At 49.4% G+C, this 17,862-nt stretch overlaps 1 protein-coding gene across 1 annotated transcript in view; it reads right to left on the bottom strand.

The window, feature by feature from the left end:
- The window catches only part of plppr2a (phospholipid phosphatase related 2a), a 30,507-nt gene extending 13,236 nt beyond the window's left edge, over positions 1–17,271 (bottom strand). Inside the window, exons 1-2 of the mRNA XM_078234925.1 lie at positions 17,077–17,271; positions 9,356–9,479 (exon numbers count right to left, since the gene is read on the bottom strand). Of these exons, the coding sequence (XP_078091051.1) occupies positions 9,356–9,479; positions 17,077–17,262 (310 nt within the window). The 5' untranslated portion in view covers positions 17,263–17,271. The remainder of the gene's footprint in view (positions 1–9,355; positions 9,480–17,076) is intronic.
- Between the last annotated feature and the right edge of the window lie 591 nt (positions 17,272–17,862).

Raw genomic sequence — 17,862 nt, 5'->3', positions numbered from 1 at the left:
TGCATGGACAGAGAGCAAGGAATACACTAAAGGGTTGGAAAAGGCAGTTTGGCTAGCCTGCCTGTCCCAGCAGGTAACCAGAATGGAAAGGAGAATTGCTGTACTGGAGAGAGAGTTGAGCAAAGTTAGGGCCAGCGCGGGGGACAGCGCTCGAGCAGAGGAACAGTTATTTAATGAATTAACTGATGCGAGGCAGTGCATCCTACAAGCTAGCGAGTCACACCGACACGAAAAGGAATTCCTCCAATGCCAGGTAGTTGAGGCAAAGGAGAGGGAACGGGAGGCCCAGGAACTCCTGGCTCAAGGTGCGCAGAGGTACAAGGAGCTGGAAGGGAGGTTCAGGGACATCCAGGCAGCGTACAGGGTGGCTTGCGATGAGTTAGGTGATGGCGAGCATGGGCCGTGCCAGGCACGGATAGAAGAGCTGGAGGAGGCTCTGTCCAAGGTCAGGGGACGGGTGCATGTGGGAGGTCCAGGAGGGTCCCCTCGGGGCAGAGGGCTCCTCGTAGCGGATGATTCCCCGGGCGCTAAGGGGAATAGACCGCCTCCTGAGGCGCCGGAAACGTGTCCGGGTCGGCAGATGGGGTTCGGGCTGTCCAGAGAGGGGCAGGTCCAAGGGGGGTCAACGGGGTACCCCCAGGTGGCGGCGTGTCCGCCGAGTATAGCGCACCATTCCTTTGGGAAAGGGGACAGATCGCTGCCTGAGATGCTGGCAATGTGTCCGGGTCAGCAGGTAGGGTTCGGGACGTCCAGGGAGGGACGGGTCCAAGGGGGGGTCAGTGGAGTATCCCCAGGTTGTGGTGTCTCCGACATGGGTAGCACACCCCGGAGTGGTGGGGCTACCGAGCATGGAGGGAGAGCCGGATGCCGATGAGGCAGGGGGGAAACAGCTCCAATGGGGCAGATGTGCCCGGTTAGACAAAGAAAGTATGGTCTCCCGGTGGGAGGGGATGCAAGGGGACTGATAGAGAGTGACATAATAATTCCCCATGGGGCACATGTGCTCAGGGGGATGGTAACCCACATCCCAAAACTGACTAGGGCGGGAGACCCGTTGTTACATTTTATGGAGGTGCAACAGGCAGCCGACATAAATGATTGTGATGAGGTGGAACGGGTGAAACTACTGCTGATGACCCTGGATTCCTATTTATGTAAGGCAGTGACCTCCAGGGAAGGGGGAAGACCTGCCACATGGGCAGCGGCACAGACAGCGGTTCTGGAGGCCATGGGGTTAAACCAAGGTAGTCCCTTCGCAAGGGTGTGGGAGACAAGGCAGCAAGTCGCAGAGTCCCCGGACATGTTCGCAGACAGGCTGTGGACAGTATATGAGGGAGCGTGTGGGACTCCCTTAGACAGGCAACATCTGGACGAGAGGACAGCCCACTGGCTGAAGACTCTCGTGGCTAACTGCCTTCCGCGAGTTAGGGCAAAGGCCGAGCATTGGTTCGACCCGCTGGACCCCAACCTTAACGAGGCGGAGGTAATAAGGAAGCTCACCCTTGCGTATCGCAACGGGGAGAGAAGTGAGGAAAAGCCCCATAAGGGCAAGGTGCATGAGGTCGCACCGGCACCCCTCCCTAGGAGGGAGTGGAAGCAGGAAGGCAGCTGGGCCTCAGACCGGAGGTCGGTGTGCTACGGGTGTGGGAAGCCCGGGCACTTCAGGAGGGAGTGTAGGAACCCGAGCAGGGAGGAAAGGGCTCCCATGAAAAAGACACCAACCCCAGTGGTAGGAGCACTTACCCCGGAGACGATCGATGTAAAGGATCTGCTGGCTTATCTGCAGACCAAGGCAAAAGGGTCCGGGCAGGTAGCGATGGCAACAGGCCAGGGCCAGCCCGCACCCGCACCACGAGCTCCCTTATGACTGCCAGCGGGGCAGCCCACCTTCCTATGTCCATTAGAATATGGCCCATGCGGGAGACCCTGGGTCAGGATGGAGGTCCAGGATGTGGTCGGGAGTTACCTACTGGACACAGGTGCTTCCAGTACCATTGTCCACACGGACAACCCCCAAACATCCCCACTATCCAGCGGGGCGCCCTACAGTCTTGTCGGCTTCACGGGAAACGAGAAGACTGGTCTTTTCTCTGTTCCCCTGTCCATCAGGTTGGGGACACTCCAGGCGCGGTGGAAATGCGTCCTGATGAGATGGGAGCAGGCGGGAAAGGGGATCCTAGGCGCCGATTTTATAGTGGCTCATCAGGTCTTGGTGAACCTGAGGAACCACTGTTTGTGGGGCATAGCAGGGGAAGGGGCTGAGAAGGAGGTCATGGTCATAGAGAGGGCAGACAGTCTGGCCAGAGAGGGGGCTAGGTATGGGGTAGAGTGGGATTCTTACGGGGAAGGACAGGTGGCAGCAGTCAGGGGACAGCCCCAGAGAGGGCTTGGCCCCAGACCTAGCCACTGTTCGGGCACAGGACCCCGAGTTGAAGACCGCCATAGCAGCCCTGGGTAGGCAGGAAAGGGTAGAGGGTCCTTATGGAGAGAAGGACATGACCTTAAAGGAAGGCATGCTCTTTAGAGGGGACCAGTGGATAGTGCCTTCCCAGCATAGGAGGGAATTCATAGAGGTAGCTCATGAGAGCCCGGGAGCAGGACACCCCGGTCCCGAGACCACCTGGCAGCGGGTAGAGAAGGTAGGATGGTGGCCTGGCCTCCGGGAGGATGTTCGCGACTTTTGTGCGAACTGTTTAGTGTGTGCCGCGAATAACCCCGATCCCCAAAAGAGGATGGTTTCGCTGGGGCACGTCCGTAGGGTGGAGGGGCCCTGGCAGTCGGTACAGATCGACTATATTGGACCCCTTCCCACCGCCGCAGGGGGATACAAGTACTGCCTTGTATTAGTGGATGTGTTTTCGAAGTGGGTGGAAGCCTTCCCATGCCGAACAGCCACCGCTGTAGGCACGGCCAAGATCCTAGTCAGGGAGGTGTTCTCCAGGTGGGGACTCCCGCAGTTTGTGGAGTCGGACCAGGGGAGTCATTTCACGGGGCAGGTCATGCAGGCGACCCTTAAGGTCCTGGGCATCAGGGCAAAATGGCATGTGGCCTATAACCCCCAGTCCTCGGGTCCTGTAGAGAGGTTGCGGAAGGAGACCGGCAACTCTCCTAACCGGTGGGTGGAAGTTCTGCCCCTAGTACTCATGGGGATCCGGGCTAGTCAGTCCAGGAGTACAGGATATTCCCCACACGAGCTCATGACCGGGTGAGTCATGAGGACTCCGATTCATGTCATGGTACCTGCCCTGACAGAGGGACAGCTCAGGGAGGTCAGTAGGGATAGGTTCGCAAAACAGCTGTTGGAACAGCTGAAGCAGGTTCACTGGCAGGCAGCCAGTAACATGGGGTCCCAGCACCGCAGAAACAGGCTGCTGCTGGAGCCCCGCACAACTCACGAGTGGGCCATAGGAGAGCAGGTGATGGTCTGCAATTTTGCGCGGGTGGGGACCTTCGAGCCACTGTACGTGGGGCCGTACAGTATAGTGGACAAGGCCAGCCCCATGGTAAACGCTGTTCAGCTCCCCCGCAAGGTGAAATGGTTTCATGTAAACCAATGCAAGCTCTTCGACCCCACCAGGGCCGGGAAGAGCAAGAAGGGAATGAGGAAGGGGGTAACAAGTGAGGAAGCCCCCGTAGAGGTGGAAACAGTAGGGGAAATACCCGACCCCACCGTTACCCAACAGGTGACAATGTGCTGTCCCAGCTGGGCAGCACCGGAGGTAGCGGCCGCAGTGAGGTTAACGGTGATACAAGCACCCAGCCCGGGTAATTTTAAACTACCCGAGCATCAGCTCACCGGCCGGGTCAACTGCCTCAGTGAGGCCGAAGTTAGGGAGGCAGAGGAGATGGAGGTATCACCTCTGGTATGGGAGTCAGGGAGGGGTCGTCGGAGCAGCAGGGTCTCCAGACCCCCGGTAAGGTGGTCTCCCTCACACATGGCACTCGGGGCCCGACCCCGCAGCAAAAGGGCCCGGGTGGAAAGTAGAAGGCGCGGGGCACAACCAAGTGCGGCCACGGGTAGCCCAGTCTCCGCAGGGAACGGAGAGGGATTCCGGAAACCCTTTGGGGAAGGGGAGGCCAGGGGCAGTCAGGACCCTCGGCCCACGGAGGTCCGGACCGGACGGTCGGGCCAGGCAGACGACTGGCCTCAGCAGGGTGAGGATCAGTTTTTAAGTTGGCCACCCGGAGACGGGTGGCGGTGTAAACAGATATAGGATTCACGTTCTGGTTGTTTTAGTAGTTTTCCGTGTAGATTATTCTGTGTATGCGATGTTTTCCGAATTGGGAACAGTAGTGCGGAAGTCGGGAACTTCCACTATTTAAGAATGGACGCAGGGCACTAGGACCCTGGGGAGCCGGGCTGCGAAATACAGTACCACAGCCGGCAGCTTGTGAAATTGCACGGCGGCAATTGCAAAAGCGGTAACTGCAAGCGAGGAATACAATGGCGCCCTTCCGTTTGAAGTGGTTTCAGGAAGGGTGGACTGCAATGTGGAGGCAAGGAGGTCTTCTGTTTTGTTTTACAGATGGGTCGTCCTGCCATATGGATACTGAGTCTAACAATGTGCCTGGAGATGTGCGAGACCCGCAGAGGGGAAATGGAGGAGTCGTTGGTATATGGGTGCTCTGGCGGCAGGGCACCCCTCGTAACTACCGGTCAGGGAGACCTGGTGGCCTCGGAGCAGGCACGCTACTCCCACGTGGGGAGGTGGCCTGGGGTCGAACTCGACCAGGTACCCCAGCCACCAGAGCTTCACATACGGAGAGGCCTCTGTACTCTGCAAAGAGATACAGGTGGCGACTGACCGGGTTAGGGTGACTGAGGGCAGGCGGGTGTGTTTAACCTGTAAGGGGGATGTTCCTTTGGGGAGGTGGTGGTGGCTCAGGAAGCTGAGCCCGGGCATGAGGGATCGATCGTCGGACTGGGAACGACTGGACAATGATACCTACCGGACCATCACGGGGTCACCGGGAGGGATTACTGTATGTTGGGAGAAGTGGTGGGCTTATGACCAGGGGATATACTTATGCCTGTGGGGGTCTGCCAAGGTATGTCCACAAGGGGTATCGATCACCTTCGTGAGGGGGTGGCATGACTCCGGGGGCGGGATAAATTGGGACCGCAGTGGGAAGGGATGTGTAACTCCCTGGGCTGGGTTGACTGTGAAAACTACCGAACTGCTGGTTCAGGTAAAGAGACCCCTGCCCACGGCCCAACCGATCGACCCCCACCACTGTCCGACAACCACCAAGGGGCCCGAGAATGGCCTAGTGCTCGTCCCCACCAAGAAGGAATTGTACCAGGGGGTACATTACGCTGTTGCCTCTGTTGTGTTAAATTTGACTGAAGTGCGTTTGCCAGCATGGTGTCCTCGCGAAACGGAATTATTGTACCAAGCACTTTTAAAGGATATGTTCCAGAAATTCCATAATCTGGATTTCGGGGACATTGACACAGGAGAGATGTAACTGCAAGTTCCGAAAGCGAAGGAAGACCGCGGAGCTGCGGAAGTTATTAAATCGATCAAACCTCCACAGCCCGAACCGAACCTCGCCAGTTTAATAAAAACCGCTACTGTATCCCAATGCTGTGAAGTTTCTGTATATATATGCGGTAACCCCTACGTTTGGGGGCCGCTGGTTTATTGCTGTACTTGTTGTATTTAATGTTTTTCCATCCCGCATATTGCAAGGGATTATTGTAATGTATCTACCTATGTCACCTTTCTCTGTGTTGCTGTATATAAAAGGGGTGTAGCTCAGATTAAGGGGACTCTTCGGGGTACATGGCTTCACGGAGCCGGCAGGGGTGCTTATAGCTCTTGAGCCTGGAGGTGTTGCCTACCAACTTTGAAATGATACAGTCCGAGCGAGTCTGGATGTATCGTAGGGGCATCTGTAAGTTTTAGGGCAAATCCTCCATGATTAAAGAACCCAGGGATGAGGAAAATGGCCGGCTGACTGTCAGGCCACATGAATATGCAAGAGGCTGGGAATAACGAGAAGGTCGAGACAGGGATGATCTAATCAACAGGAAACAAAGGAGAAACCATGGCCAGCAGACGAGGAGTAAATAGCCCAGCAGCAAGACAATGAGAACAGAGATCATTCCATCCACGGACTACATCAAGACTCAGCTCGCTGATGGGATTCCAATCAGGCTGACTCAGAGAACATTTAAAAGACATTAAAATATCAATTAAGGGCGGTCCCGACAGTTCCGGCCCTTTTGTTCCAGTCAATCAAAACTACCAATGATCAGAAACTGTTTTGTGTGAGAGAATCACTGGTTCAGGTTTTAAAAAGGGACAAGCAAGCTCTGGTCTCTCTCTCTCTCCCCTCTCTTCTCCTGTTCCTGCCTGCCTCTCGTTCGTCTCCAGCATGCAGCCTGAAGTCCACTGAGCAATTTAAACTAGGATTGTGAGTATCCCCCGGTAATTCGCGAAGTTCCCGAGATCATCATAGTGGATGATGTTTTGGGGAAAAGGGGGAGGGGGGGGGAGGCTTTTGCATGCACCTTTCATAGTTTTAGACACTGGTAAACTTGTGTAAAATAAGCATTACCGTTGTGCCCGTTTTAGTATTCCTTCCATAGCTATAGTCTTATAGAGCATAAGGCACTGTGTGTTGTTTTCCTGGTGTTTGGTGATCTTGACCTTGATGTTTTAACAAATATATATATATATATCTTTGACTTCCATTGGAGTCCGTTTTGATCTTTTCAATTTCTCACCAACGATCTCTGACCAAGTCACAATATTAAATATCCCTTACCATAATTCCGGAGTCTAGAACTGAGGGTACTCTGGGCGCTTCGAAACCGCCCACTCAGGAAAGGCTGCCAGGTAGTGGATAGGCAGCAGTTTCCTTTTCTCTCTCTTGGGAGCGCTACTCTAGTGAAGTAGGCGCAAGGTGGCCGTTGTTCCATCGGCCAGAGAGAGAATCACTCGGGCATTGGTGGGGTTTGGGTAACGGAGAACCAAACCTGAGGTAAGCCCACGAGTGGAGTTATAAAGGGGATCCCGCTACAGTCCTGAATGTTATGATGTGCCAAGTGCTCATCCAGATACTTTCTAAAGGATGTGAGGCATCCCGCCTCCGCCACCCTCCCAGGCAGCCCATTCCAGACCATCACCACCCTCTGGGCAAAAAAAGATTTTCCTCGCATCTACCCAAACCTCCTGCCCCTCACTTTTAACTTGTGTCCCTTCGTACCTGACCCTTCAACTAAGCGGAATAGCTGCTCCTTATCCATTGTGTCCATGTGTCTTATAATCTTGTACACCTCGAGCAGATCGCCGCCCCAGTCTTCTCTGCTCCAACAAAAACAACCCAAGCCTACCCAACCTCTCTTCATAACTGAAATGTTCCATCCCAGGCAGCATCCTTGTGAATCTCCTTTGCACTCCCTCCAGTGCAATCATATCCTTCCTATAATGTGGTGACCAGAACTGCACAGAGTGCTCCAGCTGTGGCCTCACCAAAGTTCTCTACAACTCCAATATGTCCCTGACATTTACTCAAATCTTATCCCATTTTTCCTCTCAATTTCTGCCTTCTTACTGCAGCAGTCAAATCTGGAGCGAGGGATCTTCCCGATAACCAGGATCAGGCATCCCACTCTCTGAGGTTTCTTTTCGGTCTTTCATGTCAGATTTACCCAATCAAGGCAAGTCAATTTATGACATTTTTAACCCCATTTTGTATTGGTAACAGACCAAAGCTATTCCTCTAAAATAGCTCGAACGGACCTTGTGTCAAAGACTTTGGGGCGAATTTTATCGTCCTGCCCGCCACGGGAATCGAAGCGGATCGAGGGGCGGACCACAGAAAGGTCTGTTGACCTTGGGAGGGATTTTCCGGTTTCGGGACGAGTGTGGCTGGAAAATCCCGGCTTCAAATTAGGTACAAAGAATTTTATTTTCATAGCACCATTTCGCAATCACATAGGAGGTCTTGTGGCACAGTGGGTATAGTGTCCCTGCCTCTCAGCCAGAAGCTCCGGGTCCGAGACCCAGTTCAGGACTTGATGACCAAGGAAAGGCGTGTTCACAATGGGCGACATATAATTAAATCGATATCACTGAAATTCCCAATCTGGAATCATTGGGAAAAATTGTCAATAAATCACCAATGTTATCACTGACCACACACCCAGAAACCAAATTAAATATCCTCAGAGCTAAATTACCTGATAACAGACAATATTGCGAAACAGAAAAACTATTAGCTAAAATGCCAAATTACAGTGATTAACATGGTAATAATGCTGCCTGTGTCACACCCACACATCTTCCTTCTCAGAGGGTGAGAATTAAAAGTCAGGATCCATTGAGGATTAACTTTAAATAACAACAGGAAGGAAAAGGAAGCAGTAACATTTAATTGTGTCAGTTATTTCCCTCAGTTCTAAAGAAAGGTCTTTGATTTGAATGTTAACTCTGTTTTTCTCTCTGCACAGATACTGTCAAACTGAGCATTAGAAAGAAACATAGAAACCCTACAGTGCAGAAGGAGGCCATTCGGCCCATCGAGTCTGCACCGACCACAATCCCACCCAGGCCCTACCCCCACATATTTACCCGCTAATCCCTCTAACCTACGCATCTCAGAATTCTAAGGGGCAATTTTTAACCTGGCCAATCAACCTAACCCGCACATCTTTGGACTGTGGGAGGAAACCGGAGCACCCGGAGGAAACCCACGCAGACACGAGGAGAATGTGCAAACTCCACACAGACAGTGACCCGAGCCGGGAATCGAACCTGGGACCCTGGAGCTGTGAAGCAGCAGTGCTAACCCACTGTGCTACCGTGCCGCCCCAGCATTTGTCAGTTTTCTTTCACTCTTTCTCAGCCCCAGGGTCATATATCACAGAATCTCTACAGTGCAGACGAGGCCTTTCTGCACCAACTCTCTGACAGGATACCTTACCCAGGCCCCCTCCCCTGCCTTATCCCCGTAACCCCACACATTTCCCACAGCTAATCTCCCTAACCTACACATTCTCGGGACACCAAGAGGCAATTTACACGGCAATCCAGACACGGGGGAGAATGTGCAAACTCCACACAGACACCCAAGGCCGGAGTTGAACCTGGGTCCCTGGAGCCGTGAGGCAGCAGTGCTAATCACTGCGCCAACGTGCCGTCCCCTGTATCGAGAGCTTCAACTCTGAGTTCCTATAAAACTTAACATTGATATTGAGACAAGTTACTGTCCACTCAATCTAAGAACACCATGGGGACAGTGTGGTCAAATCTCAAAGACTTTCCTCTCTACAGGCTGTAATTCATCTATAACCAGTGAGTTAGACATTCAGTTAAAACTTGACAAGAACAGAAGTCAGACAGACCCAAAAACCTTACGACTCTGCGAAGCAGTGGATTCAGAGAGCAGCAATCTGCAGTCACAATCGTTTTCTCCTGACGCACAAACTCTGCTTGAAAAACAAATGCAACCAACTCGCCCACCATAATCTGCAAAACAAAAGGTACTTGTTGCAAAAGTCTGAACACTAGTTTTCACAGTATTCCCCAATCTCATGACCTATTGCCTGGCTCATTTCCAAATCAAAATACTATTCCGTTGGAGCCAAGTGCTCTGCTTAACTCCCACAGTCCAAAGATATTTGCATCGGGCAGAGCATGCAAGGGTTGATTGGGGTAACCCTTTGTGGGCAAAGGGACCGCCGGCAAGTGGGAGGCCTTTATAAGTGAAATAGCTAGAGTTCAGAGACTATATGTTCCTGTTAGGGTGAAGGGCAAGGCTGGCAGGAGCAGGGATGATGTGGAGATGCCGGCGTTGGACTGGGGTAAACACAGTAAGAAGTTTAACAACACAAGGTTAAAGTCCAACAGGTTTATTTGGTAGCAAAAGCCACACAAGCTTTCGGAGCCTTAAGCCCCTTCTTCAAGTGAGTGGGAATTCTGTTCACAAACAGGGCATATAAAGACACAAACTCAATTTACATGAATAATGGTTGGAATGCGAATAGAAACATAGAAAGAAACATAGAAAAACTACAGCACAAAACAGGCCCTTCGGTCCCACAAGTTGTGCCGAACATATCCCTACCTTTTAGGCCTACCTATAACCCTCCATCCTATTAAGTCCCATGTACTCATCCAGGAGTCTCTTAAAAGACCCTATTGAGTTTGCCTCCACCACCACTGACGGCAGCCGATTCCACTCGCCAACCACCCTCTGTGTGAAAAACTTCCCCCTAACATCTCCCCTGTACCTACCCCCCAGCACCTTAAACCTGTGTCCACTCGTAGCAGCCATTTCCACCCTGGGAAAAAGCCTCTGAGAGTCCACCCAATCTATGCCTCTCAACATCTTATGTACCTCTATTAGGTCTCCTCTCATCCTACGTCTCTCCAAGGAGAAAAGACCAAGCTCCCTCAGCCTATCCTCGTAAGTCATGCCACTCAATCCAGGCAACATCCTTGTAAATCTCCTCTGCACCCTTTCAATCTTTTCCACATCCTTCCTGTAATGAGGCGACCAGAACTCAGCACAGTACTCCAAGTGGGGTCTGACGAGGGTCTTATATAGCTGCATCATTATCCCCGGACTCCTAAACTCAATCCCTCGATTGATAAAGGCCAGCACACCATACGCCTTCTTAACCACCTCCTCCACCTGTGGGGCCAATTTTAGAGTCCTATGGACCCGGACTCCAATGTCCTTCTGATCCTCTACAGTACTAAGAGTCTTTCCCTTTATATTGTACTCCTTCATCCCATTTAACCTGCCAAAATGGACCACTACGCATTTATCTGGGTTGAAGTCCATCTGCCACTTCTCCGCCCAGTCTTGCATCCTATCTATGTCCCTCTGTAACTTCTGACATCCCTCCAGACTATCCACAACCCCACCAACCTTCGTGTCATCGGCAAACATACCAACCCATCTCTCCACTTCCTCATCCAGGTCATTTATGAAAATGACAAACAGCAAGGGTCCCAGAACAGATCCCTGGGGCACACCACTGGTGACCGACCTCCATTTAGAACACACTCTCTGCCTCCTTTGGGCAAGCCAATTCTGGATCCACAGGGCAGCAGCCCCTTGGATCCCATGCCCTCTCACTTTTTCTAGAAGCCTTGCATGGGGGACCTTATCGAACGCCTTGCTAAAATCCATATAAACCACATCTACCGCTTTCCCTTCGTCAATGTGTTTAGTCACATTTTTGAAGCACTCCACCAGGCTCGTAAGGCACGATCTGTCTTTGACAAAGCCATGCTGAGTATTCTTGAGCATACTAAACCTCTCTAAATGCTCATATATCCTGTCCCTCAGGATCTTCTCCATCAGCTTACCAACCACTGAGGTTAGACTCACCGGTCGGTAATTTCCTGGGCTATCCCTATTCCCCTTGTGTATTGTCTCCAGACAGACAGGTCGTGTGTGGAGACAATACACATCTCTTTAGTCTGTCTTGATGCTCTCTTCACTTACATTGTTTGTATCTTAAAGACTTGATTAGCTGTAAGTATTCGCATTCCAACCATTATTCATGTAAATTGAGTTTGTGTCTTTATATGCCCTGGTTGTGAACAGAATTCCCACTCACCTGAAGAAGGGGCTTGGAGCTCCAAAAGCTTGTGTGTCTTTTGCTACCAAATAAACCTGTTGGACTTTAACCAGAAGCAGGGAACCCTGGATGACAAACATGTTGAAGTTTTGGCCAGGAAAAAGGAGGCATGCCTCAGGTACAAGCAGCTGGAATCAAGGGATTCCCTGGAAGTGTACAGGGGATACAGGACTATACTCAAGAAGGAAATTAGGAGGGCAAAAAGGGGGCATGAGATAGCTTTGGCTGAGAGGATTAAGGTGAATGCAAAGGGATTCTTTAAGTATATTAAAGGAAAACGAATAACTAGAGAGAGAATAGAACCCCTCAAGGACCAAAGTGGGCACATATGTGTGGAACCACAGGAGATGGGTGAGGTTCTCAATAAATATTTCCCCTTTGTGTTTACCATGGAGAAAGACAAGAAGACTTGGGAGCCCAGGATGTTAGTGGCGATGTATTGGGGACAGTTTGCATTACAGTACAGGAGGTGATGGATGTATTGAAATGTATGAAAGTGGATAAATCTCCTGGCCTTGACCAAGTATACCCAAGAATACTGTATGAGGCGAGAGAAGAAATTGCGGGAGCCCTGGGTGAGATATTGCATCATTGTTAGCCACGGGTGAAAGTACCAGAAGACTGGAGGGTAGCAAATGTTGTGACCATATTTTAGAAGGGCTGCAAAGAAAAACCTGGGAACTATAGACCGGTAAGCTTAACATCTGTGGTGGGTAAGTTACTAGAGAGGATTCTGAAGGATAAGATATACAGACATTTGGAAAGACAGGGTTTGATTAGGAGTCAGCATGGCTTTGTGCATGGGAGATCATGCCTTACAAATTTGTTAAGAATGCTTTGATGAAGTGACCAGGAAGGTTGATGAGGGCAGGGTGGTAGATGTAGTCTATATGGACTTTGATAAAGTTCCACATGGTTTGCTGATCTGGGAGGTTAGATCACATGGAATCCAGGGAGAGCTGGCAAATTGGATGTACAATTGGCTTGATGATAGGAAGCAGAGAGTAATGGTGGAAGAATGCTTGTCGGATTGGAGGCCTATGATTGGTGGTTTGCCTCAGGGGTCAGTGCTGGGCCCATCGCTGTTTGTTATCTATATCAACGATTTGGATGAGAATGTACAAGGCATGATCAGTAAGTTTGCAGATGCCACTAAAATAGGTATTGTAAACAGTGAGGAGGGTTATCAAAAATTGCAGCAGGATCTTGATCAGCCGGGGAAGTGGGCCGAGAAATGGCAAATGGAGTTCAAAACAGATAAGTGTGAGATGTTGCATTTTGGAAAGTCAAATCAAGGTAGGACTACAGTGAGATTTAGGACTGAGTTGAGGAGGAACTTCTTCACACATAAGGGTAGTGAATCTGTGGAATTCCCTGCCCAGTGAAGCAGTTGAGGCTACCTCATTAAATGCTTTTAAGGCAAGGATAGATAAATTTTTGAACACTAAAGGAATTAAGGGTTATGGTGAGCGGGCGGGTAAGCGGAGCTGAGTCCACAAAAAGATCAGCCATGATCTTATTGAATGGCGGAAAGAAGGCTTTTGGCATGCTGGCCTTCATCAGTCGGGGCATTGAGTATAGAAGTTGGGAAGTTATGTTGCAGCTGTACGGGATGTTGGTGAGGCCTCACCTGGAATATTGAGTTCAGTTTTGTTCGCCTTGCTATAGGAAAGATGTTATTGAACTGGAGAGAGTGCAGAAGAGATTTACAAGGATGTTGCCAGGACTCAAGGGACTAAGTTATAGGGAGAGATTGAACAGGCTAGGACTTTTTTCTTTGGGGTGTAGGAGACTGAGGGGTGATCTTATAGAGGTGTATAAGATCATGAGAGGCATGGATAGAGTGAATGCACTCAGTCTTTTTCCCACGGTTGGGGAATCGAGAACTAGAGGGCCTAGGTTTAAGTTAAGAGGGGAAAGAATTAATGGGAACCTGAGGAGCAACTTTTTTACACAGAGGGTGGTCCGTGTGTGGAATGAGTTGCCGGAGGAAGTGTTGACATTGACAACATTTAAAAGGCATTTGGACAGATACATGGATAGGAGTAGCGGGGGGGTGGGTGTGTGTGTGTGTGGGGGGGGGGGGGGGGGAGGTGTAGACCTGGGTGAGATGCTCTTTCTGGGATTCAATGCAGACCCGATGGGCTGAATGGCCTCCTTCTACACTGTAGGGGTTCTATGGGTGGGTTCTATGGGTGGGTTCTAAGTGCACAGTTAGATGCAAAATCAGACTCATCAGACGTTGGGTAGAAGGGATGATACATGTGGTGTAATAAATGAGTCTTAAAAGAAACTCCCTGAAATACCATAAACTGCAGATAAAGAAAGCCATTGACTCCTGTTCTGTGCATTAGGCAGTTTGTCTCTGTTAGGGTTATAAACAAATTTTACCAGAAACCAGCCATCAAATAACTACCCACATGGATGAGTTAGTTGCACAGATAGATGTAAATGGGGATGATAGAGTTGACATTACGGAGACGTGGCTCCAAGGTGAGCAAGGATGGGAACTAAACATTGAGGGCTATTCAGTGTTTAGGAAGGACAAACAGAAAAGAAAAGGTGGTGGAGTTGCATTGTTGATTAATTGATTATTGAGGAAAGATATTATCATAAACAATGTGGAATCTGTATGGGTCGAGTTCAGAAACAACAAGGGGCAAAAAACATTGATGGAGGTGGTTTACAGACCCAAACTGTAGTGATAATGTTGGAAAAAGCATTAGGCAGGAAATCAGAGATGCATGTGTCAAAGGAACATCTGTGATTATGGGTGACTTTAATAGATTGGGAGAGTCAAATTAGTCACAGTACAATAGAGGGGGAATTTCTGGATTGGCTATGTGATGGTTTTCTGGAGCAATAGGTTGAGGAACCAACAAGGGAACGGGCCCTCTTGGGCTGGGTGTTGTGCAATGAGAAAGGTTTAATTGGCAATCTTGTTGTGAGAGAACCCTTGGGGACGAGTGGCCATAATATGGTAGAATTCTTTGCAAAGTGGATAATGATGTAGTTGACTCTGAGACCAGGGTCCTGAATCTCAATAAAGGTTACTATGGTGATATGAGGCATGAATTGGCCATGATGGACTGGGAAACATTACTGAAAGAAAAGACAATGGACAGGCAATGGCAGGCATTCAAAGAACGAATAGGTGAACTCCAGAAGTTGTTTATTCCAGTTTGGCGCAAGAGTGGTAAGGGAATTGAGGCCAAACCATGGCTTACAAGGGAAATTAGAGATAGTATCAGATTTAAGGAAGAAGCATACAAATTGGCAAGAAAAAGCAATAGGCCTGAGGATTGGGAGCAGTAAGTAAGCGCGCAGGTACAGCAGGCAGTAAAGAAGATAAATGGTATGTCGACCTTCATAGCGAGAGGATTTGAGTATAGGGATAGGGATGTTTTGTTGCAATTGTATAGGGCGTTGGTGAGGCCGCACCTGGCGTATTGTGTGCAGTTTTGGTGTCCTTATCTGAGGAAGGATGTCCTCGTTATAGAGGGAGTACAGTGAAGGTTTACCAGGCTGATTCCTGGGATGGTCTGTCATATGAGGAGATACTAAGTTGGTTAGGATTATATTCGCTGGAGTTTAGAAGAGTAAGAGGGGAACTCATAGAAACTTATAAAATTCTAACAGGGCTAGACAGGGTAGATTCAGAAAGAATGTTCCCAATGGTGGGGGAGTCCAAAACTATCATAGAATCATAGAAACCCTACAGTGCAGAAGGAGGCCATTCGGCCCATCGAGTCTACACCGACCACAATCCCACCCAGACCCTACCCCCACATATTTACCCGCTAATCCCTCTAACCTATGCATCCCAGGACTTTAAGGGGCAATTTTTAACCTGGCCAATCAACCTAACCCGCACATCTTTGGACTGTGGGAGGAAACCAGAGCACCCGGAGGAAACCCACGCAAACACGAGGAGAATGTGCAAACTCCACACAGACAGTGACCCGAGCCGGGAATCGAACCCGGGTCCCTGGAGCTGTGAAGCAGCAGTGCTAATCACTGTGCTACCGTGCCGCCCAACTAGGGGTCATAGTTTGAGGATAAGGGGTAAACCTTTTAGGACTGAGGTGAGGAGAAATTTCTTCACCCAGAGGGTGGCGAATGTGTGGAATTCACTCCCACAGAAAGTAGTTGAGGCCAAAACATTTTCTGATTTCAAGAAGAAATTAGATATAGCTCTTGGGGCTAAAGGGATCAAGGGATATGGGGGGGAAACGAGGGGATCAGGATATTGAACTTGATGATCAAAATGGTAATAAATGTTGGAGCAGGCTTAAAGGGCCGAATGGCCTCCTCCTGCTTCTACTTTCTATGTTTCTATCAGTTACTTGTAAGCCTTCGAGAACAGACTGTCAACATCAATAACGATGGTACACGTACATGCGCACGCACAGACACACTCATATGAATAACCATGTTACACACACACACACACACACTCATGCCAATAACCGTGTTACACACACACATACACACACAATCATATCAGTAACCGTGTTATACACACACACAGACAAAATCATATCAGTAACCGTGTTATACACAGACATATCAGTAACCGTATTACACACACACACTCATATCAATAACTGTTACACACATACACACAATCATATCAGTAACCGTGTTATACACACACACGCACACACACACTCATATCAATAACTGTTACACACACACACAATCATATCAGTAACCGTGTTACACACACACAGACATATCAGTAACCATGTTACACACACAGACACACAATCATATCAGTAACCGTGTTATACACACACACACACTCATATCAATAAGTGTTACACACACACACAATCATATCAGTAACCGTGTTATACACACACACACAGACATATCAGTAACCGTGTTACACACACACGCACACACACAAACTCACACATACACCGACATACACACACACACACTCACATACACTGACACACACACACACTCACATACTGTGGTGAACCATCGTTGGTTCCCACTGGATAGTGCTGAGCCAGGGGCTGGCCAGTACTACAAGGATGTACATATGTTACTGTTCGGTTGTTACACCTTTGTACTGTAGTGTTGTGGCACATCCCAGTCGGGCTCCGCCTCCTGGGAGAGGTATAAAAGTCCCTGCTCTGGCTGGGACCCCTTCAGTCTGGGATAGTGTATATAATTATTGGCTGCTTCATTACAGTAAATAAAAGCCTTTCATTTACTGAGCTTCAAGCCTCGTGTCTGAATAGCGCATCACATACACAGACACTGACACACACACACACACACAAACACAGTTGGGATTGGTTTGCATTGACACAAGAAACCTCAACAATCATTCAATAAACTGAGTAAAATAAAACTTAGTTGGAGTTAAAATTTCCTCTTTGTTGCAGAAATCCCTGAATGAAGTCAAACATTTTCTGGGCTTGGGAGACGAATATGTTGATCAAAGTAATTCTTACTGTTGCCATGGGAACACCAGAAGCCAAGGACTGCAGCAGGACAGGGGGTAACACGCTGGCCTCCTCTGGCCCAGGGTAGGGTTTCATGTACGCACTATCGAAGCAGAAAAAGCCTTGCTTGTGCACGGTGAAGGTATCCGTGTATTCAAAGTAATAAGCAAGCAGCACCGTCCCAACCATTATCATCAGCTGCAAAGACAAGACAGTGTCAGAATGTGATAGGGACACAGCAACATTGAAATAGAAAGACACTCAGATAATAAAGGGAAACAGCAAAAGACAGCTGATGAAAATAAAACACTCAAACAAGAAAGCTAAAAGGTAAAATAAAGATAACATCAGAAATGAAAGTTAGAGTCTTGAGGAAGAAGAGGGATTGAGAGAAATGCAGACAAGAGAAAGAGCAAGAAAAGAAGCAAAGAGAGTCAGAAAGAGAAAGAGAACAGCATGGAAAACTGTGGCAGAGAAATTACAGAACAAGAGACACAGGAAACAGCAAAGAAATGATCGGTAAAAAGCACAGAATCAATGAAGTAATTTTTAATCCCCAGGGCAGAAAGGATTTTGTAAAAATTAGCAAAGTGCCCATTTTGGGGCAGTATTTGGGCTTTCATCGGCCAACTAGAAGGGTGGCAAAGTCCTACCTTGGCACCTTTCAGGGAAGCTCCTGTATCTGCTCCCACTCAGGCTGGATGCGGTGCGTGAGCCGTCCCCAGGATCAGGAACCTCGAGCGTGGAAGACCCACCACTGAGAATTGCTGGCCTATCAGGGCGGCACGGTAGCAC

Source organism: Mustelus asterias, chromosome 19, assembly GCF_964213995.1.
Source record: "Mustelus asterias chromosome 19, sMusAst1.hap1.1, whole genome shotgun sequence".
Taxonomy (NCBI): domain Eukaryota; kingdom Metazoa; phylum Chordata; class Chondrichthyes; order Carcharhiniformes; family Triakidae; genus Mustelus; species Mustelus asterias.
The sequence above is the reverse complement of the archived record's forward strand: the minus strand, read 5'-3'. Positions and strand labels throughout refer to the sequence as shown.